The following is a 26,144-nucleotide window of genomic DNA, read 5'->3' on the forward strand; positions in this document are numbered from 1 at the left end:
AATCATTTATTTACCAATCACACTTGTGGTGGTCTGCTGTGGATTAGCCATAGGGCTAGCACTGGACCCAGCAGGGAGTGCAAGTCCTTGGGAGCCCTCACTGGTGGGGCAGACACATCAACAGCGGCAGTGTAGGGAGTAGTGATAGAGGGGTGGGTCGGTTTTATCTTGGCAGGGGAGCAGGTAGCCATTTCCATACTGCTCTCTCCAACCAAAGGCTTTATTTCTCTGGGCAAAGACCAGCCCTGTCTGTTCCAGGACTGACCTAAGCCCATCGCAGAGGAGGCAGCAGAAAGGGCTCTTGTGAATGATCCCTGAGCAGGCAGGGCCTTGGGGTAGATGTGCTCTTGGCCACCCACCTTTCCCTACCGTCCCTGTAAGGCCAAGGCCCTTAATGGCTAAGGAAGCAGCAGTGGACATGGCAGCAGAAGATCCATATTGGAACCTTAGCCACCACTAACTTGATGTGTGACTTTGGACATGGCCTGGCCTCTCTGAGCCCCAGTAGTAATGAAAGACAGAGGAGGTTAATAATGCCTGCCTATCTCGCAGGCTGCTGCAAAGACTGAATGAGATAACTGTCCGATGCACCAGGGCCGGGGAGGCCTGGCACACTGGAGGTGGGCAGTAAGTGTTCATTCATCCACCTGCCTGCCCGCCCCCACCCTACACACAGCAGAAAGCCAGAGACAGCGCCGTGCACCTTCCGTGGGAGACAGACTGGGCGCTCAGACATCGTCCCACCCAGGAACCCGGTGGCGTATGCTTGGTCCTCGGGTGGGGCATGGGGGTTCCTTGGGTTCCCATACTTTCTCCTGCTCTGAAAAATACCATCAATGGAGCAGCACAAGAAGGAAGGGAAATTGGGTTGGTGGTAGGAGGATAGGATTCTCTCATGTGTCTCTCACAGGTTGTTCTGAGGGTTCCCAGACCACTCTGGAGTCTGTCCAGCAACTTCAGGGAGATTCACTCATGGGCAGGGGCTGTCTGCTCAGGGACCGCCGGGCACTGCTTGTTCTCAACGATGCTCTGTCAGCAGCAGGCTAGACTGTCAAGACCAGTCAGCAGAGGGAGGCTTTCCCCAGAGGTGCCCAAACTCTGGCGTGACAGACAAACCCTAAAGGAACCCTGCTTTTGGCGGTTAACAGGTATTCGCTCTGGGTCTGCAGGTGAGGGAGGACCTAGACCTCCGCCTGTGGCCCCAAAGGAGGCCATCACTGCCCATACTTGGAGTGTGATCCCAGCTGTCATGGGGCAGGAAAAGCATCTCCCGGAAGAGCCAAACTGACCTGCCTGGGAGAAAAGGGGCGGATTCCAGCAAATGTCGGCCAGACAATAGAGGGGCCTAGGAGCTGAAGGAGGTGCCCCACAGAGCTGGGAAGGGGGTCCAACCTGTCAGTTCAAATGGAGCAGTGAACTGTCAGTGGGGTGCTGCAGGTGGTGTCGTCCGGAAGTTATCGACTCAAATTCCTCATCCTTTGGCGGTGGCACCATACTCCTGGTGGTCCCAGGAGGCTCTGATTCCCACTCGCTCCAGCAGTGGAAAGCTTCCCAGGACCGGACATTTTGTCCCCAGGCTGGGTTGTCCCTTCCGAGTGACGGGAGGGATCTGAGGCAGCCCGAGGTAAGCTGGGAGAGACACAGGCTCTGGAAGGTTGTTTTCTCACCTCCAGAGCTGGGATCTGGTTGCCATTTGGATGACGAGAGAACACCAGAGCCCAGCCATGGGGCCAGCTCGAGGGTTAGTGGGGGTGGGACCCTGCCTGTCCCAGAGATGATGGCAGGCCCCCAGGAAAGATGGACGCCAGCAGCCTTATGGGAGGCTCCCTTCACTTCCGAGCCTGCCCTCCAGACACCCATCCCCAGCTGAGACCCCAGGCTTGGAGGAAGAGGTGGCCCGTTGGCTGGGTCTCCGTGGGGTGTGGGCATCATGGGGTCACCTTGGGGCATGAACCCCAAAGCTCTGCTACAAGTTGTACTGGAAGGTTCGGGTGTCCTCAGGAGGGCAGGGTCCTTGGGCGTGGTCTTGCGGCTCTTCCTAAGTCTCAATGTGCTGTCACATTAGCCCAGTCAGGGAAACTGTCCAAGTCAAATATGACCCGTCCCCAGGTGTTGACGGCCAAAAATACACAGGTGATTCCAATGACGTTCATTATTAGTCCTGTTTTCATCTGGAAAAAAACAGGGTCAGAGTCAGCACCCTCGGGTCTGCCAGGCTGTCAGAACAAAGGTGAATGGGCCTTGGGAACCAGCACTCTGGGAGAAGGGAACAAAGGACAGACAGACTGTTTGCTGGGCCTCCCGTCCCTGGGCCAGGCCCTGTGCTCACCCCACCCCCCAGGCAGAGCAACTTGGTGTCCAGTAAGAAGCACCACTGCTAAAGCAGCCTGGGAAACAGGCAGGACAGGTGGGCTCTTCAGGCCCATTGGGACGTTTGGAAAACTGGGCCTCAGGGAGGCGAGGGAGTGACTGGAGGGGCCCGGGTCTGACTGCAGGTCCAGCGCTCACCCCAGCGCCTTCACCGTCCCACAGGCACGTGCTGGCCTTTCTAGGGCATGCTCTGCGTTCTTTGGGTGCTCACTAACCATTGCTTTCGAGCCCTGTGGCAGAGTTTTCACTGGGGATTGGAATTGAGTTTGCAATTCCTGGTTTCTGGGACCCACCCTCTGTGTGAGAATGCTCCAGGGAGTCCCAAAGATACCCAGCGGAGGCTCTGAGTTAACTAACACCCGATTGGGCCGAGGGAGGGACCCGCCTTCCTGGCCTCCCCTGTTTGCCCACTTGCCTCTCCCCATTCCGGAGCTGCAGAGCCGCCCTCCTCCCACCGGAGGCTGGGATAAAGCCAAAGCAGAACTGAAGAGTTCCTCCTTTGGCAGCATTTGTTTCCAAGGCAGCATCTGCTCCCAGGCAGTGGTGTCTCTCCTCCTGCCTGCTTCCATGTCTGTAGACACCTCTGTCAATCTCTCTGGCTGTCATTAACATTTCCCCTCATCTCAGCCTTGCCCCTCCTGACTGTCCTCACGGGTTCTTACTAGATTGTGAAGTCCATCTTGTCCATGTGGGACTCCCACCCTCACCCCTTCCAAGTGCTCAGTGAAGGCTCCCCTGGTGGCTGCTCGGGCACTTCCAGGTGGGAGATTCTGTAACCCACCTCTCAGCTTTGGGAGACAGAACAGTCTATGAAATAAGAGATCATGTCAAAAAAGAAGAAAAAAGCTGCATATAAATGCAAATAATGAGTTAGGTCTGGACATTTGGTCCCAAACTGTTTGACACCACAAGTCATTAATAAATGGGGCATCCCTCATGACAAAAGCATCATAGCTGATAGGAGTGAATAAAAGCGGCTGCGTTACCATGTCGGAAACCTTGAGGTGTCCATAGGAAAACACGATGGCATTAGGTGGGGTGGCCACGGGCAACATGAAGGCAAAGGATGAAGTCAGGGTACAGGGGATCATGATGTACAGCGGGTTGAGGCCAATGGAACGTGACTGGGGAAAAACACAGCACTACAACGTCACAGATGCAGAAAACAAAAGCTCCTGGGGACCATCACTCTAAAAAGCTTTTCCCTGATGTACTGTGTACATTCCCATCTCTGTGCCTTTGTCCTGCTGGCTCCTCTACCCTTTGCCACAGCTGGATGATAACTCTGCTGGACCCTGAAGGCTAAACTTACCGGAAAGCCTTTCTGAACCCCCTCAATTCACTCAGCATATACTTCTTGGGCACCTACTATGTGCCAGAGACCATGCTGGGCACTCCTGCAGCCCATGTGTGCACATGTAGGTCTGTCCTGACACAGAGAGAGCCTAGAGGGCAGGGACCACATCTCTCACCTGTGTGTGTGCCTCTGGATGGATGTGTTTTTGTACACATTTGGGATCATTTTGTGTATGAAATTTGGTATCCATCTGTTCAAAGCTTAAAATTCAGCCACATCTAGCACAGAGTAGACAGATGCTCATAAATATTTGTTGAATGAATGAATGATATAATAATTTGTAATGTCTGTCAATATCAAAATTAATAATCTATCATGCAGATCTACTTGCACATGAGAGCAGACACATATGCAGAGATGTTCAGTGCAATATTGTAACAGCAAAACACACAGGAAACAGACTCGACGGCCATCAATAGCAGGACGGTCAAATAAAATACATATATACAAACAATGGAATAGTTTGCAGCTGAAAAGAAGAATTGAGTAGGTCTTATGTGCTAACAATGGAAGGATCTCCAAGATATATGATTAGATTTAATAAGGTGCAGAACAGGACCATGGAATAGTGCCATTTAACAGGAGTTGTCTCTAGGGAGGAAGCTAGAGCGTAAGGGTCTGTATACTCTTTGGTATTATTAGACATTTTCTGGCTATGTGTATGTATCACATTTTCAGCTTTGAAAAATTATGTGTTCCCATTTTATGAAATACCCTTCAGGACTGTGATTTTTTTTTTTAATGGCTTGATAGTATTACATTGTATGAATATATGATAACTTATTTCACCAATCTCTGCTATTATGGAAGTATTTTTATAACAAATAATTCTTTGATGTGCATCTTTATAATTTAAGCTTGTAGGCATCTCTGATGATTTTCCTAAGACAGATTCCTGGACATAAAATTCCCAGAGTCTGGTATAATCTCTTAGCAGTAGGGTTTTTTTAAATCCTTGTCATTTTATTTTCACAAACCTTATATCTTAAACCTTTCTATGCACAAAATATAAATATGTACATAATTTTTTTTTACCAGTGGCCTCCAATTTTCTTTATTTTCACCACTATCAGGAAAGTATTTTAGCATATACTTTTAATATAGGGGGTTTTATTATAACATATATACATGTATCACTGTATTGATATATTCTAAACCATAGGAAAAAATAAATACTTTTTTTTATTGGAAAAAAAATTTTAAATTCCCAGAGTCAAAGGGTATGAGCGGGTTTCAGGTTATGGTTCCCATGGGTAAACAGGTCTCTGAAAAGGCTGCGCCAGTTACACTCCTAGGAGTAACTGAGAGGAACCAGTCTGCTTCCTGGTTTCCCCATGGGGTATGCACCCCATGTGCCTCTGTGACCCAGCTGGGGGGTCACCACCTTCCCTTTGCCTGCAGGTGGGTGCTGAGGCAGGAGTGTGAGGTCTGTGTGGAATCTAAGTCAGGACTTAGGATTCTAGAAAAGCTTGTTTTCGAAGGGCCTGGCCACCCTCTCAGGTGAAGACCCCCATTTGACTAGTGTCTGGAGGTGACAAAGCCAGGCCTCTACTAGGGGAAGGAGTCCTCACTATGGCACGACCAGCATCAGAAGACATTCCTCGGCATCTTTTCGCCCTGGGCAGCCTGCTTAGGGGAGGGGGAGATGGGCCACCTTGCTCTTTCTAATACTTCCATCTTCTCTTGGAATAAAAGGAGAAAATCACTTGGGTTTGCTTTTTATACACGTGGACACCCTGGCAACTGAATGAAAATTTACCAACTTCAAAATCCTGTGTTGAGGCCTTTGTAAGTCTGTCCTCCCAACTCCAGAATGACAGCCCCAGCCTCTCCCCAGCTCATTTTACATCTATAGCAGGTTTTCATAGGCCTCATCCTACTTGACCCTCAGCACAAGAGTAGGAGAAAGAACTCGAGTGACGGGTTTGAGGATCCCACAACTTGAACTCAGGTCTTCTGACTCCGAACCTAGGGCTTTTTCTGTACCACCTTGAGGTTGGTACTGCCAAGTGATGAGTGACGAAAGGAAATGCAAGAGAAGGTCACAGTCGAGCTTCCTGTAAGCTCTGCTTTCTTCTTAGTCCCAGTTCAAAAACATGCTTGCCCACGGAACACAACTCTTTAGCCTGGCACTCAGCATCCCCATCCACCACCACCCACAGCCTCTCTGGGCTCAGTGCCCACTGATCCCCAATCCCTGAGCTTGCCAAGCAAGGCTTCTGGGAGTTTTCAGTCATGCACTTCATTTCCTTTATGTGGGCTACTCCATCTTCCCAGAACGTCCTCTCCCCTCTCACCATTCCCAGGCTCCATTTCCCCCAAGATTCTTCCTGGTGGGTTCCAGCCAATGGTGTCCCCCTGTCTTGCAGGCCCTCTGCTCTCCTGTGCTGTATTCTGAGAGACCCTCTATCATTCCCCCATGGCATCCTTGGTGTAAGCCCTGTCTCCCCAGCTTGAGAAATAATCTGTTACATTTATAAATAAATTTAGGGCACCTGGTTGTTGCTTAGCACTTTTGGTCAGCGTGGAGGATACAAAGAAGAACCAGCAAAGCATTGAGCGCAGGCCCAGGGCCATCAAGGGCACACAAGTCTGTGTTGGAGCAGGGCTCAGGACCCAGGTCTCCAGAGCCTGGCCAGGCTTGGGCCCCTGATGTCACTGCCTCTCTAGGGACCCAGGATATGGTCAGCTTCCTATGAAATGACGACTAAGGGTCATCACCCCCAGCAGGGTTACTTACCATGGAGGCAAAGATGGGCAGGAACAGGGTGGTGGTAGCCACGTTGCTTGTGCATTCGGTGAGCACAGCAATGAGTGTGGACAAGATCAAGGTGATGGCTGCTGGGGACACAGCATGCAAGGGCTCCATCTGCTTCCCCATCCATTCTGACAGCCCCGAGGCCTGGGAAATACAGGGAGGGCAGTCACCACAGGGCTCGTGGCTCACAGTTCCTCCGGAGCCTGGAGGGACCTTCATCTGTCCCCAAAGAGCTCAGCCCACCTTCACTGCTGATTCTCTCTCTCCGCATACATTACCAGGTGATCTAATTCATACCCACAGTTTCAGTCTCCACCCTCACTCTGCGGCCTCCTAAATCCTCACTTCCAGCCCAGCTGGTCTGCTGTCTGGATTCCCGCCCAGATATCCCATGAGCGTGTCAGACCCAACAGGCCCCAACCTGAATTCATCTTCTGCTCCCCCGGGCTCCCCAGCCCAGTGACCAGACTCACCTAGTGTCCAACCTAGAAGGCTAGGGGGTCATCCTGGGGCCTCTGTCCCCCTTATTTCTTATGCCCAGTCACCATGTCACCCAAAACATCTCATGTCCATCATCTCCTCTCTGTCTCCCACAGTTCTTAAAGCTCAAGAGAGTGATTTGAGCCAGAAATTGGGAATTTAGATTTGGGGCTTTAGGCTAAGAATGGATTGTCCAGGGCGAGAATGAAACCTGAACAAAGAAGCAGCCAAGGACAGAACCTTCAGGAACACTCATATTTAAGGGAGAACAGAGGAAAAGTCAACCAAGGAGGCAGGGCAGGAATGGTCAGAGTTAGAAGTAGACAGGAGAAAATGATGTCTTGGGGACCAAAGGAAGAAGGAGTTTCAAGAAGGAGACAATGGTCCATGGAGTCCAGTGTTCTGAGCCTGTGTTAGATGAAGGCTATGGAGCATCTACTGGGTCTTCCCCAACCCCTGTCCGGCCTAGGCCTCCACTTCAGACATCCAGGAGATTTTTCCCAAGTGCAGATCTGACCAAGTTACTCTCTGGCCTCAACCCTTTAGTAGCTACCCACCACCTTCAGAATAAGGTCCACACTCCCTATCTTGACCCTCAGTGAAGTGGCTTCTGTGAGCCTCACCAGCCTTATCGTCTGCTGTTCCTCAGCTGGATACAACACGCTGATTTCTTTACTCATGTGTCACTTCTTTCTGAAATGCTCTTCCAAACATGCCCCCCTCTCTAGGCTGTGAAATCCTCAAGAACAGGGACCATATATCAATCTCCTCTGTAATTCCTGTGCCTGACCTAACACAGACATGATAGGAAGGTTTGATGATGAATGAATGAGCGAATGAGAAATGGATGGAGAGGTGACTAAATGGATGGATCTGTTCATCCAAATAATAGTTGTGTACCCACTATGTGCCAGGCTCTGTCCTAGATGCTGAGGAAACAGCAATAATAAGATAGACCAAGTCTATGTATTACGCTCTATTCCTGGATAGATGGATGAACGGTTGGACAGAGGAGAGCAGCACCAAGCATCCCTCCCTCTGGCTCATTTCTTCCCTATCAGGGAAGGGGGGAGGTAAGAAAGTTGCATTTTTGGGTGTTTTCCCCCAAAAACTCTTCCTCTCCTCCTATGTCACTACATACCTAGCTAGAGAAAAAAAATTTTTAATGGCAACCATATCAACAAAGACTTGAAAGAAAGATCTGCCTAGAATAAATCAAAGCAGAGATTGTTATTACCAAACCCCACAGGAGACCTCCCAGCATCCCCCATCCCTTTTGGCTAACCAGGGTCACTCATTCACTCATTTCTGAAAATCACTCAGAGAGTACTTTCTCTATTCCAGGCACTATTCATGGTGCAGGGTACCTAGATGACAAGGCAGAGGCCCTGTCTTCAAGAAATGAACAGTTACATGGAGAAGACAGACACAGAAACACACAGGCACAGGCCTGGGGTGCCAAGAAGGAGGGGTGCAGCAGTTCTCAGCTGCCCTCTTGGTGAAGGAAGGGGCCCTAGGCAGCCCACAGTGGAGAAGTTACCTCGCATCCTTTAGCCAGAGCAAAGCCACCCCCCAGGAGCAGCACGATGCCCCAGGGTACTTTCTCCTGGGCCACCTTCCAATTCAGCAGCGGAGGTGGATAAAATGGTGTTTTCATTTCTGAGAAGAGATGATAAAAACACACACACATACATTGGGAATTCCCTGGCAGTCCTAGTGGTTAGGACTCCGTGCTTTCACTGCTGAGGGCCCAGGTTCAGTCCCTGGTTGGAGACCTAAGATCCCACAAGCCACGTAGCGTGGCCAGGAAAAAAAACAAAACAAAAACCCATACATAGCCCAGAGCAGCATTAGCAAGCAAAAGAGATAAAACAGATCTAATGCAGGGGAATAAAAGCCTGCAAGGACAATGAGTGCCGTCTTATATCTGTAAATTAGCTAAAATTTACGGTAATCACTACAACACCCGCTGCTGGTAAAGACATGGTATGGTAACGCTGTTATACACTCCTGTTAGTGTTATAAATTGGTGCAGTCTTTTTGAAAAGCAATTTACCAATACATTTTAAAAGCCTTGAAGACATATATACTCTTTTACCCCAGCTGCAATCACTGCTAGAAATTTATCCTAAAGAAGAAACACCCTCAAAGAAAAAGCTATATTCACGAAAACATTTATTTATAATAATGAAGAATTCAAAACAGCCAGAATGCTCCATGACAGGGGAATGGTTACAGCCCCCGATACAATATAATGCCGTTATTAGAGAAAATGAATTGGAAGACTGTGGCAATAGCAGGAAATGTTTCTAGCATAACCACGAGCAAAAGCATGAAAACAAAAACCAGTAAAGAAACAGGATTGAAATTATGTGTGTTTTGATTATAGCCATATAATATATATGCATATTAACAAAGACTGAGAGGGAGAGAGAAACCCCCAAAATACTGATGGCATTATGGGAAATGTGAAATCTCTTTCTGTTCCTGTTGTCAAATAAATACGATTTCAAATGTTTAAAAAGCAAAAGAGGAAATTTTGCACTAAACAATATGCAGAGAAGCCTTGGAAAATACGCTGTGCCCAGACTTTGTAATCTAGCCACAGTCCTTTTCAGCAGGGTGAGATGTTCTCCCTCCCGGGCCCAGGGAACACCATGGAGATCCCTTGCTGCCGGGCCCCAACCCTGATGAATGCGAGGCCAGGACAGGAGCCTTACCTTCCTCAGTCTGGCTGCAGAAGTTGAACTTGGGCTTCTGCGAAGGCACAATGAATAGCAAGATGGCCACAAAGATGGCCACTGTGGCATCGGAGGCATACCTGGGCAGGGAGGAGCACATGGGATTAGCCCATCTTGGCTACACGACAGTCATGCAGCAAGCCTGCTCCCACGTGAGGAAACAGGCTCATCTGAGTAAGAAAACTGGAACCCCAAAGGCCAAGATCAGGAGGGGTGAGGTAGACTGAATCCTGGCTGGACACTGAGACTCCCGCGTTCTTGGCCTAGCTCTGCCACCAACTTCGAGTGGCTCTGAGCGGCTCACTTCCCTCTCTGTCTGTGTTGCTCCATAGGTGAACTTCATGAGCTCTTCCCAACCAGATTCTCTGGGATTCTGGGTTCACCAGGGTGGCCACAAGGACTTTGGGGCTACCCCAAGCAGACCTTCAAAATGGAATGAGCAGTAACAGGCAGCAATCTCCCTGTCCACATCTCCTGCCCTTTCTAGGATATGCATGTTTCTCAACCTTTCTTCCATTCCGACCACATAACATCTTAGCCAGGAGAGAAACTTCATATCCCCCCTTTTGCCAAGTCTCTGTCTAAAGAAGCTTCTGGACCCAAGGATGTGTGTCTTCAGAGGGACTCGCCCGGACCTGAAGAAAGATGAGAAAGGAAAGATGGCAGAACAGAGACTTGGAAACCAGAGCGCTGAGAGCCCCAGTCCCAGCCCAACCGACCTCTCTCTATCACAGCCTGGCTACCCTGCCAGCCTGTTGGGGCAAGAGGGGCCACAAGAACACATCTGTGAGCTTGTCAGGAAGACTGGTGAGACATAAATGAGTCCAGAAACCAACAGAGTGCTCCAGAACTGGACAGCAGAAAAGGAGGAGAGCCATGGGGGCGCGCTGTCGGAGGAGTCACTTACTTTGTCTTGCCCTCCACCCAGGTGATTGACAGCCAGCCGGGCATGAAGCCGGGGTCCCGGGAGAACCACAGGCCGACCAGCAGGAAGAAGCAGAGAAGGACGTTGACCTCAGCGAAGGAGAGGGGCCCCAGCTTCCTGTACTCCGCCCACAGCACCTCGTGGGCAGCCTTCTCCTCACTCTTCTTCTCCAGCCCGCAGCCCCAGGACTCTTTAATACTAGAGAGTGCAAAGACAAGAGGATGGCGGGGCGCTCTGGCTGACTCAGGGCTGGTTGATGGAAGCGTGAACACTGGGCAGCAGAACGTGATAGGAAGCCACACAGGGCTGCCTGTCCCCCGGGGGCCCTTGAGCAAGTCCCTTCCCACTCCCCAATTCTGTCATCTGCCTACCCTACCTCAAGGACATAGTGGGGCAAAGTCTCTGTTTTATGGGCCCAGCATATGCCCCCAGGGTGCCCCCAGAAGAAGCCTGAGATGGCACAGGTGGGGTGTCAGGGACAGTGGAGGTAGGAGGAGAGGACGGTCAGGAGGGTGGGAGGCTGAGCAAAACAGGGAACAGGGGATGGACAGGAGCATCGGAAGCAGAGCCAAGGCCACTGCTGGCAAGGGGGTCCCGGCAGGTGCCAGTCGCCTAGGGACCGGTGGCTGCCGACATCTGGGGGTGGCCGTGAGAAATCTGGAACCGGCACAAGGTGGGGCCGAGGCTCCTTCACGTGCTCTGTCTTCCTTCTCCCACTGCGGCCTGGAGCTACCTTCGATGGTGCCAGGATGCCAGTCCCCATCAGCAGGTGGCTCAAGAGGACACAAGGAACAAGGACAGGTCCCAGCAGACTGGGTCAGGCAGGAACAGGGTGGGTACTTGCATTGCAAGGAGCTGACATGTAGGATTAAGGACCCAGAAGACTCTGGGGCTCGTAGTAGCTGTGGCTAAGGCAGGAGGGAAGCCAGCCAGGTCCTGCTCTTGGATGGGCTCCCTAGGAACCAGTGCCCATTGGCCAACACGCCTGCCCAGGGCACCCTGCAGGACTTCCCTGGGGAGTGTTGGCAGGAGGGGGCAGGAAGGAGGAGGGATCTCGGAGGAGTTATAGAGGGTACCTAGCCTTGGGGAGGGGCTGACTGGGGCCACTGGCACACAGGATGCCAACCCCGAGGGGTCCGCTGAGGATTCCAATCACACGTTCCAGCCCCCGTCAGCCTGAAGGTGGGGGGCAAGGCCAAGAGGATTATCCCTAGAGAGGCTTCCCTTGTGGGAGTCCTTCCTGGGACCCTAAAACAGACTTCTTAGGAGCACAGGGGTTAATGGAATACATGCTGAGGTGCCGAATGCTGAAGCCAGGGCTGGACGGGAACCACCCTTGAGAGGGTGAGGGCCATGCGGGGCATGGGGCACGGCCTAGAGCAGGGACTCGAGGTTGGGACACAGCTTCCCGCGGTGCTCAGGGGTTAGGAAAGGAAGTGGCAGTGATGGGGACTCAGGTCTGCACAGCTGGCCAAGATCTCCGTTCTGGACAAGGGGCAAGGACGTTTGTCCTCAGGGTCACCCGCTAGGGACACCCTCCAGATCATCCAGCATGGGGATGGCTCTGCTGGCGTGGGAGCTGGCCTCTTTGTCCTCGCCCCCTTGGCATGAGAGCGTCTGTGTTCCACCCACTAGCGATCTGCTGCCACCTGTCGTTCTCGAGACTCGGGGGCTGGACCAGAGGCTTCAGGCTTCCAGGATAAGGGGTGACTTTGGTAGCTGCCCAGCCCCTGTCTGATGCTGGAGACACATCCCGACACCACACTGGCTGCAGACTCTGGGGGCTGCATCATATATGCAGTTGTCCAGTGCCGGCCCCCTGCAGTGGTGCCCCCAGGCCTTCAGGTCCCTCTCACACTAAGTGGTTTCACATTCATCTTTGGGTTTATCCGTCTGGTGACCCCTGGGCTGGCACGAGATGCAGGCAGATGGATCCAGCTTTCCTGTGGGGGCCCCGGGAGCTGGGTGGGTGCATGATGAACTGGGTCAGTGCGCTGCAGGAGAGGCAAAGGGACCCCGAGCCCCGTGGCAGGGGCCAGAAGAACCGTCATGCCTAACTCAGGGCTTAGCCTGGTGAGGAAAGTTGGGTGTAAGCCAGCAGGAATATCCCAAGAGTCCTGGGTGCTCTTGGGAGGGTCTGTGGCTCCCTTGGCTGGATGTGGCCTAGGAAGCTGCCCATAGACTCAGGAAGATAGAGTTTTTCAGAATTAGGCTGGAGGGAATGACCCTGACATTGCTGTCCACGACCAACCAGATGAGGGATTCAAACTGTGCAGCCAAGTACCCGTAGGAGCAGCTTCCCTTTCACATGGGGGCCCGGACACCGGGCAGGGTGGGGTGTGCGACGAATGCCTACAGCTACCGTTATGTCGTCATTATGGCTGCTTTGATTATGGACAGAGATTTTTTTAATGGCAGTCTTCAAAACAGTTCCTCCTTCAGGAGAAAACTTAACCAGAGTGCCCCTTTTTCCCATTAACTCACAGGTCTTCGTGGGCGCTTTTACCTTTCAGCTCTGAGATCTCTTGGTCGCATAGGCCTCTGTTTTTTTGCTGGGCTCAAGCGCCATGTGAATTAAGGCACAGAGCACATGGCTCACAGCTAGGTACTTTATACTCCAGTGTGAGAGGGCCACCTTCATGCCATAGAGAAGTTTGTGCATTTAAAAATGACAACAACATTTTGAGGTATTTGTCAGCCACACATCATGGTTTCTGTCCAAAGTCTGGCTGCTGACAAGGTTGACTCTTGGTCAACTGTGTGCTGGGAACTGGAAGGTAAACTTTGCAGAAGCTGTGCGCTGCTGGGAACATTGTAAGCATTCAGTAAATCTGGGTTTGGACTGATGTGGATATTATCAGGAGGTCTGCTGTGACCTGGCCTGACAGACACTGGCAGCCAAGTGGAAGTCTGTCCAGCAGTGTTGACTGGCACCAAGAACAAAGTTTCTTGTTAATTGCTTTGACAACGATACACCTACTCTTTCTCCCTGGGCTGGGAGCCCGGCCGGGTGTAGGGGTCAGAGAGGCCTTACCGCAGGCCACAGAGGAGCTCAGGTCAGGGGAGGGATGGCACTGGAGCATGACTACAGGTGCCAAGGGGCAAGGCGTGGTGTGCCCAGGGAAGTCCGGAACAGCGAGCAGGCAATCCGTCAGAATCAGAATGGGGGTAGGGGGAGTTGGGAAAGGTGTCGCTGAGGAAGGAGCATTTGAACTGGCCTTGAGGACTGAGGAGGTTGGAAGGTAGGAAGGCAGGGAGTGGCATTCCAGGAAGAGGGAACAGCATGTGCAAAGGCACGGTGAGCAGCAGGGGTAGCGCGAACTGGAGGGCAAACTAGCAGGAGATGGGGCTGCAGAAATGCTCAGGGCCAGACAGGAGGGACTCTGTAGACTCCCCTACTGAGCCGAGGCACGGTTAGATCCTCTGTGCCATAAGCATCTCAAACTTACTTGAATCTCATATAAATAAACCGGAGCCACAGCCAGGAGAGCAGCAGCATGATCAGCATATTAGGGAAGGCAAATCCAAACCAAGAGGCGAAGTTCACGACGTCTTTGCTGTCAGGAAACAATCTGAAGGGGAAAATGCTGGTCCACATCTCTACCAGACACTGAGCTGCGGAGAGCGGGCGGGCCGTACCCTGCGGGCGGAGGCTGAGCAGCTGCCGGGCCCCGAGAGGTGGTCTGGAGCGGGGCCCCCTCCTCCTGAAGTCCAGCCACCCACACCCGTCCCTCAGCATTACCCCAGTCAAGCAGGGGCCCCAGAACACAGCCACACACAAGGCAAGCCTGAGGAGCGACCAACTGCCCCTCCTGGAGGTCCACACCCCGCTGAGAAGCTCACGAAAGGCATGGCCCTTCAGTCCAGAAAAATACCCCTTTGTACACACAGATTTTGGCCAACAGCTTCAGGGGGTCCACAGATGCCTCAGAACCTCACCCCGTGGGCTTCTGCAAGGGAAGGCCCCCCCTTAGGAAATCAAATCTCAAAAGCTTCCCAGGGTGGGACCAGAAGATGTTTCCTGGGGGCTGGAGGAGGGTCACTTCCGCCCCCAACCTCAGGCACTGCTCCCTTTAGCCCAGGGGTGTCAAACTAGCCACAGAGCTTTTCCCATTCAGCCCAGAGGAACTTCAGGGGAAACCATAAGACTGTCATTACAGAAAACACTCGCAGGAGCAAAACACTCTGCTTGTTGGATCTCGAGTGTCTGCAGGCCCGCCCTTCCCACCTCCCAGCTGCCCTCCCGACCCGTCCAGGGTGTTTGTCTGCACAGGACGGGCACCGTCGTACTTCTGTTCCTTCCCTCTGCGCCCACTGCAATTTGTACTTATTTTCATTTACACAACCCACCAGAACTCTCTGGGTGTCTGCTACCCTCAGCTGCCCACGAGTATCCCATGGGCAGGACCCAGGTTCCTCTCACTTCTGTGACCCAAGCCCCACCCGGCACAAGACCAAGAACAGAACTGGGTCCTCAAAGCCTGGGTCCCTTTGTGGCCAAGGCTGGAAAGTTCTAAACCACCCCATGGTCCACCTGGAGCCTCACAGGGGCACACGTCCCTCTCAAGGGCAATTAGAGGGGCCATAGTGAAAGAGCCGGTGAGGCACCAGGTGACCTAACCTCTAACCTTTCCAGGTGTCATAGGACCATCGCCATTAACAACCGAGGTCGTGAGCCAGCTTTGAGGGGAGCATCTTTAGGGGCATCTATTTTCTACAAGTTTTAACCAAGGACCCCGCTTCTTGGATTACACTGTCAATTTCCATGACTAGCTCCACGTTCAATCCACATTCCCTGTCTGAGCGAGAATCCTGAGCCCAGGAAAGAAAGGCAGGACTTGTCCTGAGCAGAAAGCAACCCGGTCTGTGGACATCAGCTCCTGTGCTGTGGGGTCCTGAGCATGTGCAAGGAGGTTGGGCCACAGAGGCTGATGGCGGCCCACCCTCTCACCCCTGCCAGGCGGCCCCCACCCCCATCCAGGCTCCAGAGCCCAGCTGAAGAGGAGGGAGAGGTGGGTGGGCCCCTCCAGCCCCATCCTCCCCCCACTATTGTCCCCAAAAGGCATGGCCAGCGACTCACTCTTGCATCTGTCCCAGGAGCACCACGTTGGGTCCCGTGCCGGTCAGGGTGGCAGTGCCTCCGATGCTGGCTGCGTAGCACACGCACAGGGTCATGGCCTTGCATATGTTCTTCCTGTCGACCTCCCGCTGCCTCATGGAGGGACCTTCAAAATTCTCTTGGCTCCCTGTGGTGGGCACACTGCCGTGGGCGCACTGGGGACCACCTGCCCAGCCTCAGCTCCTGACCCTGCCGCTGACCTGAGGACCCAGGCGTGCCAGGTCTGCCGGCTCCCCGCCCAGGTTCTGTCCCCTGCCTCCAGCCCAGTGCTCTTATCCGGCCCCACGTGACCCCCAGCTACGTCCCTCGGCGAGCCCAGTCAGCGACGTCAGACACACTCCTTTCTTTCCTGCCTCCTTGCTCTTACTCAAGCTGTTCCCTTCATCTGGAGGGAGGGGCCCAAATCCATCCCAGATGTCCTCTCCTCCTAGCAAGGCCTCTCCCTTCTCTGCGCTCCCTCAGTGTCTGGCTAATGGCAACCCTTGGCCTCCCCCAAGTCAGACGAACTCTCCGAGGGGCCTCTTGACTCCGTCCCACCGGGCTGCACGATAGGAGTGTGTCTGCTTCATCTCTGCAGCCCCAGGACCTGGCCCAGGGTCCGGCAATCAGGCTGTCAGCACAGGCCCTGAGTGGCCCCACGCCGGGCCCTGGGGATGGGGTAGCGAACATGACAGAGAAAAACACAGGCACTCTCTGACTCTCCTGAGCTCGGTGCCTAGCGGGGAAGCAAAGGTGGGACGACCAACCCCAGTACCTGCGGGAACAGAGTGTGGAGGGATTTGGCCTGTTCAGAGGAGGCCTCCCTGAGGATGAGTAGGGGTAGAAGGGGTTGAGGGGCATCCAGTAGGTGCTCAAAAGATACCCAAATGAATGATCAAATCCACACGTATTCATTTCAGTATGGCGGGAACGGAGGGCAGGAGCTTGCTATAAGCTCTACTCAAGGATCTAACTTTTATGCACTAATCACATTCCTAAAACTTAGGAAAACAGCGTCTTCTAAGTATTTCTCTACATGCCTGCTAAAAGGAGGGCTCCAGGAAGCAGGGAGGTGGCTAAAGCTGTTGGCAACAGAGGGGAAGGCTGCCCTGGCCAGGGCCTCACCTGGCAGCTCGCCGGCCTTGCCCTTGTCTGCCAGCTCCAGAGCCCCGAGGCTGGCCTCGGTGGCTGCGCTCATGGCCTCCATCTGCCGCAGCACGGCCTCCACAAGGGGCACCATCATGGCCGTGGTGGCCGTGTTGCTGATCCACATGGAGAGAAAGGCCGTGACGCCCATGAAGCCCAGCATCAGCCTGCAGAGGAGGGGCAGGGAGGAAAGCCGGAGAATCCCTGCCCCCACCTCTCACAGCCCCTAAGGAGCAGCCGGGGGTGGGGGGGGGCTAGGCGCCCCCTGCAGGGAAGCCAGGGGTCAGGGCCAAGGTGCTGAGGCCAGTTCAAGGTTGGCTATCCAGGAGGGGATTGCAGTTTTAGTGCCTGCCTCCCTCCCTTCCCTTCCTCCCTCTGCCCCTCTCTCCCACAAACATTACTGACATCTACTGTGCTGGCTACCGGGTCACCAGGCAGCCTGAGCCTCAGTCGTGGTCCTAAGGCGCTCACCATCTAGCCAGGGAAGCGCCAGCATCCAGTTTGTGCAGACCCAGTGTGGAGAGTTGGCCCTAATATGACTTAGGGGTGCGCTGGAGCAGCCCTGTGTGCAGGCAGACCAAACTTCCCACTTCTATCTAGAAGATTGCCACCCACCCTGACCCCACCTCTCCCCTCATGAGTTCAGAAGGGCTGCGTGGAGTCAGCCTTCAAGGGTAGGATGAGCCGGGGAGGGCCCTGGGAAGTGGGACCTCCTTCACGGCTGATCCCCTGCCCCACCTCCCTCCATTCACACTCTTTGCCGCCCTCCACTCTGCAGTGGACCAGATCCCCAAACAGTATTCAGAAAACGTTCCCTTTCCGTGTAACACCCCACCTTCCACCTCTGTGCCACCTGTGTCATCTGCCTAGAAAACTCCTCACGGTCTCTCAAAGCCTTCAGGCAGCATCCCTTCTCTGTCACCTCCTTCCCAGTGCGTACCAGGTAGGGCTGACCACACCCTCCTCAGTCTTCTCTAGGACACTTCTCGCTGGCTGGATTTGAAACTGTTTCCATGTCTGCTCTCTCCTTAGCACATGAGCAGGGAAGGTCTGATTCCTCTCCATGGGTCCCACACACTTGGCACAAGGCCAGGAGCAGAGAAGCTTGGGAGGGGTGGTTGGCTAAATGGAACTCAACCTCTTGGTCTCCATGCCCCTCTGCAGTCAGGCTCCTCCCCAGGGCCACTAATTTGTTTGCCTGAAGAAGGGTCTCGGGGCTGCACTGCACTGGGCTTTAGCTGGTATCCATGCAGGTAGACCTCATGGACCCATAAGTACAAAGGCTGGGATCCAGGCTAGGATGAGGGTCAGAGTTCACATGAATGAGGCTTCAACATGATGCTCCGAGGCTTCAAGGGTGGCCTCAACATACAGTTCGCCCCCAGCACAGGCAGTGCCCTGGACAGCTGGAAGCCAGGCTCGGAGGAGGAGCCAGGTGACAGGAAGGAGCAGAGAAGCGTGTGGGTTTGGGCACCCTGGGTTTGGGAGCAAAGGCGCTCCAGCACACTCCAGAATGAGCCCCCCCCCCCCCACTGATGGAGAAAAGCCAACCACTCAGAGGATCCTGAAAACAGGAACTCTGAGGCCTCACATTTCTAGAAAATGCAATGGCTTCTGATTTGACACTGTAAGCCAATCACTGTAGGGGCTCGGGTGACAGGTCGGAGAGTCACAAAGCCCTCACTCAAGGCAGCTGAGGCGCCAAGGGTGCTCGGGCGGGCCGGGGCCTCTGTGTGCTCAGAGCCCAGCATGGCCCTTGACATGAGGACGTAGCAGGAGGGATTTACTGTGAGCTACCAACCTGCCTTCCCAGGGCTGGGCTGGGTCACGCCATCATTTAGGGAGCACGTTGCCTCAAAAAATGGTGCATGCTGAGTTCCCAATTAGAGGGGGCAAGGCCCCATCAGACAGGCCCGGTCTAATCCCCATGTGACGTCAGCAAACCATTTAACCCCTCTCTGCCTCAGAACAGAACGTGGGTGATGGGAATAATCCCCAACCCTCAGAGGTGCGGTGAGAGTCAGATGAGGTGGTAAATAAGCCCCCGGTATCATGGCCGGGGCCCTGTGGGCGCTCGGTACACCCACGTGTTTCTGCTATATCAACTCCACGGCTTGGTCGGAATGGCCTGTGACTGTCAGGGGAGATCCTGGAGAGGGGTGAGACGACTGAGTAATGGGGGAAGGGTGGGGTAAGCAGCAGCTTTGCAGAGGGAATAGATGTGCCAGCCTTGGAGGGATGACCTTTCTGCTCCCCCCTGAGCTGCGTAGTTGAGCCATCTCTTTCCCGCTTTCCCCACAAAGCCCCTAGGGGTATCAGGCATGGCTTGATCCAGCCTCCACCCGCCCAGAGGTCTGCCTGGCTGCAAAGCCCAGGTAAGGCCATGGCCAGTCCTTGCCTGTGGGTGATCTGGCCTGTGCCACATGCCCCTCCCTGGCCCTGGGGCCTACTGCAGAGCCCTGCGGTAAGAGAGAGAAGGCGTAATTACTGGGCAGGCTTGGCCCCCACCCAGAGGAGTGTGCGCAGGGCGATCCTCTTATGCAGGTTCCAGTGCTCCACGGCCACAGCCACAATGAGGCCACCCAGGAACAGCATGTTGGTGTCCTTCATGTACTGGATGCACACCTGCAGGACAGCATGGAGGCCCCATCAGGCCTGCCCCCTGACCACACACTACTTGGGCTCAGGGTCACCCAAGTCCCCAGAGATAGGCGAGCAGAGCATGCTGACTTCAGGGCAGCTTGGAATGGGGATGGAGGGTCAAGGGTATGTCTCTATGCCAGAGAGAGCCCACAAACAGGGTATTATCTGGTCCCCCGGGTCCTAGGCAGCTCAGAGAAGGGCTCGGAGAAGGAGCCACTGGGAGAGAAGCAGGAAGCCGCTCGGATGCCCTGCGGCTGCTCACCTGTTTGGAGTCCAGAATTTTGAAGAGTGGGAAAAACAAGGCAGGCATGAGGGCAGTGACAGCCAGAGGGATGACTTCTGTGCACCAGTAAATCGCCATGAGGATGATGACATAGGCACACCTGACAAACTGAAGAGACGGCACTGAGGCCTGGCGAACTGCTGCCGCCCTGCTCCCCACCCCAGAACGCTCGGGACAGCAGGGCATGGACTGTCCAAACAGGGTGGCATGTCAGTGGGGAGCGCTGCTTCCCTGCCCCCGTCACCACAGCCTTCCAGGTTCAGGACAGTGAGGAGGGCACAGGACCCGTCGTCAAGAGGCTTCTGCTCCCTGTCCCCCAGCTGTGCGGTCCTGGGCAGGTCTCTCACCCCTCCAAGCCTTGCATCTGTCCTCACGTCTTCACAGGGAAGAAGAGGGGAGAAAGGAGGAGGAGGAAAAGGAGGAGGAGTGCAAGTGGGGGGAAGGGGGGAGGAGGAAGAAGGAGGAAAGAGGAAGAAGAGGAGAAAAAAGAAAATACTGTTTTTGATGACCTGCTCTAAAAATTAAATCATTTTACAAAGTAAGTGCAATTCTTAGGGAAGGCTCCCCAAAGCACATCCTCAAACTCCTGGTAGCTCTATCTAATTTCCTTCTCAAAAGGCTGCTCCAACTTCCTCGGCTCCCAGAAATGTGTGTTCTAAGCCAGCTCATTCAGAAAATGGCCAGCACTGAGGATTTGCAGGGCTGTTTTTTATTATAACTGAGAAGATGGTCTTGGCGTCTATTAGCTTCTCTAGTTACAAGGGTCTCAAGCTTTACTGTTCGTATTTAATCTTGTGTGAACTGCCTGTTCACACCCTTTAGCTACTTAGCTCCTGGGATCTTGGCTTTGGAGTGAGACAGACCTGGGTTTGGTTCAAGCGCTCGCGGCCCCGGCCCCTTACTCACTGTAGGACTTTAATTCTCCATCTCATCGCCTAATAAAATAGGGATAATAATGCCCACCTCCCTGTGTTGTTTTTTGTTTCATCAGCATTTTTACTATAATCATTATTAACCGACCAGCCTCTGCTTCTCCCTTATTCCAGCCCCCTCCAGTTTAATTAGCCTCCAAAACCTATAGCTTCTGCCCCAGAATCTTCCTCTTTCCCTTCTTCCTTCACCCTGTGGCCCTGCCTTTGCTCAGGCCACATCTTCTGCCTGCATCACTGCGGGTATCTTTTTTTTTATTTGCTGTTTTATTCACTGTAGTTGTTTTTTTTGTAATTGAAGTATAGTTGATTTACAATATCATGTTAATTTCAGGTGTACAGCACAGCTATCTTCTAATACGATCTTTCTACTTGCATCGCTCCACACTGCTGCTCCCTCTTTCTCTTTTTACAAACCGGATCTTATCACTCCCTTGTTTAGGAGCCTTCCTTTGCCTTCAGGACAAAAGCCAAATGCCTTAGCATGTCTTGGGAGACCCTCTGTGATGGAGCAGGCCCTGCAGGGCCCTCCAGCCACATCTCCCATGCCCATTCCCACCCCGAGCTCCTGAGACCCCAGGGCACTGGTGGGAACGGAGGCAGATGCTCCGCCTCCCACAGCTGCTCTCACACATGACATCATTCCTTTGGCCTGGAGTGAGTGCTTGGGGCTCAGTTCACTGCTGCCCCTAGTCTGGGTCTGTGTCCTTCCTCTATGCACGCCCCCACCCGCAGCAATTAGCACACTGGGTTGGCATTATATTTCACCCACCATTGAACACTGAACAGTGGAGTGAGCAGTGGAGGGCAGAATCCGTGTCACTCGGCATCCAGCACAGGCCTGAAACCCCAGGGACACTGCAAACGCTGATTAGAGAAACGGACCAGCACAGCACGGGCTGTGACAACACTGCTGGGAAAACGTACCTGCACACGATCACTGTTTATCACCACCCGAGATAACACATATTATACGCATGGAACATCACACGAAGGCTGAGACGTTCTTTGTCTGGATTGTGTTGTCAGTGATAAAAATAAATCTTTCTTCGGTAGCCCATGAGAACCCCAGGACACCTCTCTACTGTCTAATGCAGGGTTTCTCAGCCTCGGCACTACTGACATTTTGGGTTGGATGGTTCTGTGTTGGTGGGGGTTGGGGGCCTGTCTTGTGCATGGTAGGATGTTTGGCAGTCTCTCTGGCCTCCACCCTGCTAGATGCCAGTGGCACTCTCCAGTTGTGACAACAAAAAATGTCTCCAAACTTTGTCAGATGTGCCTTTGTTGGGAAGGAGGGGAGAATCAATGCTGGTTGAAGCCTCTGGGCTCAAGGCAGGATAGCAACGTGGTTAGAAGACCAGGCTTTGACACCGGGCAGGCCTGATCAGCGTCTGCTGTCTGCCATTGTGTGGCCTTCAGTTATGCCTTCTCTGGGCCTTGGTGTCAAGGGAGAGAGAGGTAGGAATGGTCCGCTGCAGGGTGGGGCAATAAGAGGGTGTGCTGTAGAGAATTTTAAAACGGTAATACTGTCTAAAACTCACTCTCCTTCTTCTTATCATCATGTGAGAACAATTCCCAACAATGTCTTTTTTTTTTTTTTTTTTTTTTTTTTGTGGTACGCAGGCCTCTCACTGTTGTGGCCTCTCCTGTTGCGGAGCACAGGCTCCGGACGCGCAGGCTCAGCGGCCATGGCTCATGGACCCAGCCGCTCCGCGGCATGTGGGATCTTCCCGGACCGGGGCATGAACCGGCGTCCCCTGCATCGGCAGGCGGACTCTCAACCACTGTGCCACCAGGGAAGCCCTCTCTCCTTATCATCATGTGAGAACAATTCCCAACAACGTCTTTGATAAAATATTCCTCCCACTCCCAACCCTGGCCCCTCCCCCTGCTTGTTTCATGTCCTTACCTGTAAATTGAGGATTTAAAAGTACCTATTCTTAACATATGGCACACAGAAAGTGATTTTTTTATTATCTGAACTTAGAAGCGGCAGGTGACACGTGTAACCAGTTTTCCCGGGACAGTTCCTAGAGGCGCCAGAAGTAACCAACAGAAAAGACACAGGCTAACTGCCCTCTCACTTCCGTGCTCCTATCAGGAGACCCAGGAGGGTGCCCCATCCCTGAATACTACCAGTCAGCAAACTTGACCCTCCCTCGTCTAGAATGCTTCCAGAGTGTTGTGGAGAGAGCAGAATAGGACAGGTGACCTTGGGGAAGCCTGAGGAGCGGTTGGTCACCGTGCAGAATGAGATGGATTCTACCTGCAGATGGGAGCCCAGTTCTTGGTCAGTTCAGAGCCTTCCCTGCAGCTGAGAATGTGGCCGGAGGAGCACTGCAAGCTGAGCTCACAGTGGACAGTGGGATTTAAAAGTCCACACCCAGCACAGTGGAGAGCACATAGTGGGGCTCAAAAAATACGTTAAGTGAACAACTGAAGAAAACCATGGCTCATTTTTTACCTAATTATTAACAAATAAGGGCGTCCATGACATAGTGCTTAATGGAAAATTGTAGCTAAGAGAACATACTGTGTATGTGTCTTATGGGATTTGAAAGTCTTTTCATTTTTACTTTATACTTCACAGACTTTAAAAATAATATATAGGGCTTCCCTGGTGGCACAGTGGTTGAGAGTCCGCCTGCCGATGCAGGGGACACAGGTTCGTGCCCCGGTCCGGGAAGATCCCACATGCCGCGGAGCGGCTAGGCCCGTGAGCCATGGCCGCTGAGCCTGCGCGTCTGGAGCCTGTGCTCCGCAACGGGAGAGGCCACAACAGTGAGAGGCCCCCGTACCGCAAAAAAAAAATAATAATAATACATAACTTTAATAACACAATGAATCTACTTTTTTATTTAATAAAAAGCTATTTTTTTTAAAGAAAGAACCCAGAGAACAGGCAGAAAAGTGGAGCAGAGATGAAGACAGGAAGGAAGCAAGGTGCAGGAGAAGAGGAAAAGAAGAAAGCCTGCAGGAGAGGGGCCCGGGCACTGGCAGAGGGTGACATGCCCTGGGAGTCGCCGCCCCGCTTGGACAGTGCCGCCCAGGCTGCCAGGTTCTCGCCAGCTTCCCCGCTGCTCTGCCCCCTGCCCTGGGTTTCCCTACAAACTTTGTGGCCGTGGGTGGGGACGGGGAGCCCTTCAGGGTGACCAAAACAGAAGCACACAGGGAGAAAACAAGCAGACAGGGTTCTGGCTCCCAGTCACCTGCACCACTGGGAGAGAAAGCACATGAAGTCAGCCCCTGGAACGACCTTTACTGATACCTCCTCTTCCCTCACCTGATTCTCACTCCCAGGGCAGGTCAATGACATGCATTCACAGCCTGAATTGGGGGTCCCAGCTCAGGGCCACCTGTGTGTGGGGGGATGGGATGGGCAGGAGTGGTGGTGGGGTCTCGGCCATACTCTTCCGGAGCAGGAAGGTCAGCAAAGCCGCCATAATTGATGTCCAGGGAACCTCACTCCCCACCAGCAGAACTAAAATCACAGCTCTCCTGCCTGGCTCCCTCCCACAGATGATAACAGCCCCAAATCTTTTTCTACAGAGGAAATATGGCCGATCACAGTTGGTGTGGAAACTAAAGAACCACTCTAGTTGGATCTGCTGTCCTTGGCCCATCCAGGGTCTGTGTTCAGCCCACCCAAGGGCTCCTCCCAGCCTCCCCCTCCCCCATCCTAGGAACCAGCATAATCTCTTTTGGCACCAAAAGCCATAAAATGTCAACAACCAAACCACCTTTCCCCATCGTACAGACAAGAACACCAAGGCCCAGAGAACGCAGGGGCTTGGCTAAAATCACAAGGATGGGGCTTCCCTGGTGGCGCAGTGGTTAAGAATCCATCTGCCAGTGCAGGGGACACGGGTTCGAGCCCTGGTCCGGGAAGATCCCACATGCCGCGGAGCAACTAAGCCCATGCGCCACAACTACTGAACCTGCGCCCTAGAGCCCACAAACCACAACTACTGAAGCCCGCGTGCCTAGAGCCCGTGCTCCTCAACAAGAGAAGCCACCGCAGTGAGAAGCCCGCCACAGCAACAAAGAGTAGCCCCCGCCCGCCGCAACTAGAGAAAGCCCGCGTGCAGCAACAAAGACCCAACAAAGCCAAAAGTAAAATAAATAAATAATAAAATCACAAGGATGGGTGAAATGTGGAAGTCCAGTTCTCTCAAAGATTGGCTTCCCGATACCCCAGTACAACCCCATTCCTCTAGGACTGCCCTCAGAACATCCCCTAAAGAGCTCCTCCGTTTCCCAAACCTGCTTGGGCTGGGGGGAGCTGAGGTTTCCTGTCTGGGCTGAGAGTGAAAGGTGGAAAGAGGGAATGAGGAAGGAGCAGCCAGCAGCCAAAAGCCTTCAAAGGGCTCGGGCCTCTGCCAAACAGGCCTCGCACACTGCCCAGCAGGGCCTGGGCCCGGGCTCCCCGCACCGCCCCCACCCTGTGGCCAAGGCCATTCGTTCTCCGCTTCCCTCCTGGGAGCACCAGGAGGCCAGGGCTTGGGACACGGCTTCCCAGAGACCCTGCGTCGTGCCACCCAAGGCGTGAGCTCTGGGACCATGTCCCACCTCCTGCCGCCTCCACAGCGGGCAGTGAGCAAAAGCAGGCCGACCTGACCTGCATTTCAGCTGGGAGCAGGTTTCTGGCTCAGCTGTGGCTGCCCAGGTTTCAGAGCTGGAAAGAAATGTGGATCCTAGACAGGGAAACCGAGGCTCAAAGGAGGGCCAGAGAGGGACAAAGATGGCACTCAGGGTTCACTTAGGTGATGATCTTTCCGTGTAGGTCCCCGACTGGCCTCGGAAGCCACCTACAGCTGGGAAGTCCCCATTCCCCAAGGGAAGAGACAGGAGAAAGAAGGGAAAGACAAGCCCCCAGGCTCCCTCTTGGTACAGGTGGCATTTGGGGGGCCTGGGGCCTGGGCTATGCACTCTGGGGGGATTCTGAGCCTATAGAGGGGCTGTGTGGCCAAGATCGGTGCTAACTTCTGGGTTTCTGTGCTTGCCAAAACAGTTCTTGCGCCCTGGGATCTGTGAACCCCAAGATCCATGCCTGTCAGAATTCTTTGCAGGGCACCTCCCATAGCACCCGGAGCGCCTGAGCCTCCGTGCCCCAGGGGAGCCGTGCCCGCCCCCGGGAATCCGTGCGCTCCACCTAATGCTCCCGGGTTCGGTGCCTGCTGCTGGGCACCCGGCGCCCAGAATCCAAGGGGCTGCCCAGAGACGCAACTGACCTTGGCGGGCATCAGAATGATGAGTGGCAGCAGCAGAATCGGGGTGACGAACAAGATCACGAAGGACTTGAACTTGGAGACATAGCTCAGTGCGGAGGCCATCGCGGAGAGGGAGTCTGGCGGGAGAGGCGAGAGAGGGGCAGCCAGTAGCTTCACGGGCTTAAGAAGGGGCCGCAGTCCAGG

At 53.6% G+C, this 26,144-nt stretch overlaps 2 protein-coding genes across 9 annotated transcripts in view; one reads left to right on the forward strand and one right to left on the reverse strand.

Annotated features, from left to right (window-relative positions):
* Positions 1 to 26,142, reverse strand: SLC13A5 (solute carrier family 13 member 5). 3 transcript variants are annotated; one of them, XM_029210946.1, is made up of 12 exons: positions 25,962 to 26,141; positions 19,781 to 19,909; positions 19,364 to 19,500; positions 16,855 to 17,042; positions 15,712 to 15,877; positions 14,081 to 14,203; positions 10,614 to 10,829; positions 9,686 to 9,786; positions 8,506 to 8,624; positions 6,468 to 6,629; positions 3,357 to 3,494; positions 1 to 2,171 (listed from the first exon to the last, which is right to left on the reverse strand). In XM_029210946.1, the coding sequence occupies exons 1-12, from the start codon at positions 26,061 to 26,063 to the stop codon at positions 2,046 to 2,048; spliced, it is 1,707 nt and encodes a 568-aa protein (XP_029066779.1). In that variant the 5' UTR covers positions 26,064 to 26,141; the 3' UTR covers positions 1 to 2,045. The 3 variants fall into 3 exon arrangements, with proteins under 3 accessions (XP_029066779.1, XP_029066777.1, XP_029066778.1); XM_029210944.1 differs by lacking the exon at positions 1 to 2,171 and having other exon boundaries at positions 2,809 to 3,494; positions 25,962 to 26,142; XM_029210945.1 differs by lacking the exons at positions 1 to 2,171; positions 19,781 to 19,909 and having other exon boundaries at positions 2,809 to 3,494.
* CUNH17orf100 (chromosome unknown C17orf100 homolog) overlaps positions 1 to 26,144 on the forward strand; it is a 69,657-nt gene that overhangs the window by 26,250 nt on the left and 17,263 nt on the right. The window contains exon 2 of one of the 6 annotated variants that reach the window (XM_029210962.1): positions 10,635 to 10,674. The exons of the other annotated variants lie outside the window; for them this stretch is intronic. The gene's annotated coding sequence lies outside the window, so the exon portion shown is untranslated. Of the gene's footprint in view, positions 1 to 10,634; positions 10,675 to 26,144 lie in introns of those variants that run through there. 6 annotated transcript variants of the gene reach the window in all.

This window comes from Monodon monoceros, unplaced genomic scaffold (assembly GCF_005190385.1).
Source record: "Monodon monoceros isolate NGI ecotype Baffin Bay Population unplaced genomic scaffold, NGI_Narwhal_1 Super_Scaffold_9, whole genome shotgun sequence".
Classification (NCBI taxonomy): domain Eukaryota; kingdom Metazoa; phylum Chordata; class Mammalia; order Artiodactyla; family Monodontidae; genus Monodon; species Monodon monoceros.

Coding starts and splice junctions, on each gene's coding strand:
- SLC13A5 (XM_029210944.1), bottom strand. CDS start 26,063: ATGGCCTCCGCACTGAGCTATGTCTCCAAGTTCAAGTCCTTCGTGATC. Junction 9,787..10,613: donor TGGGTGGAGGGCAAGACAAA/GTAAGTGACTCC, acceptor CTCCCTGCCCAG/GTATGCCTCCGATGCCACAG. Junction 3,495..6,467: donor TGCCCATCTTTGCCTCCATG/GTAAGTAACCCT, acceptor GTTTTTCCCCAG/TCACGTTCCATTGGCCTCAA.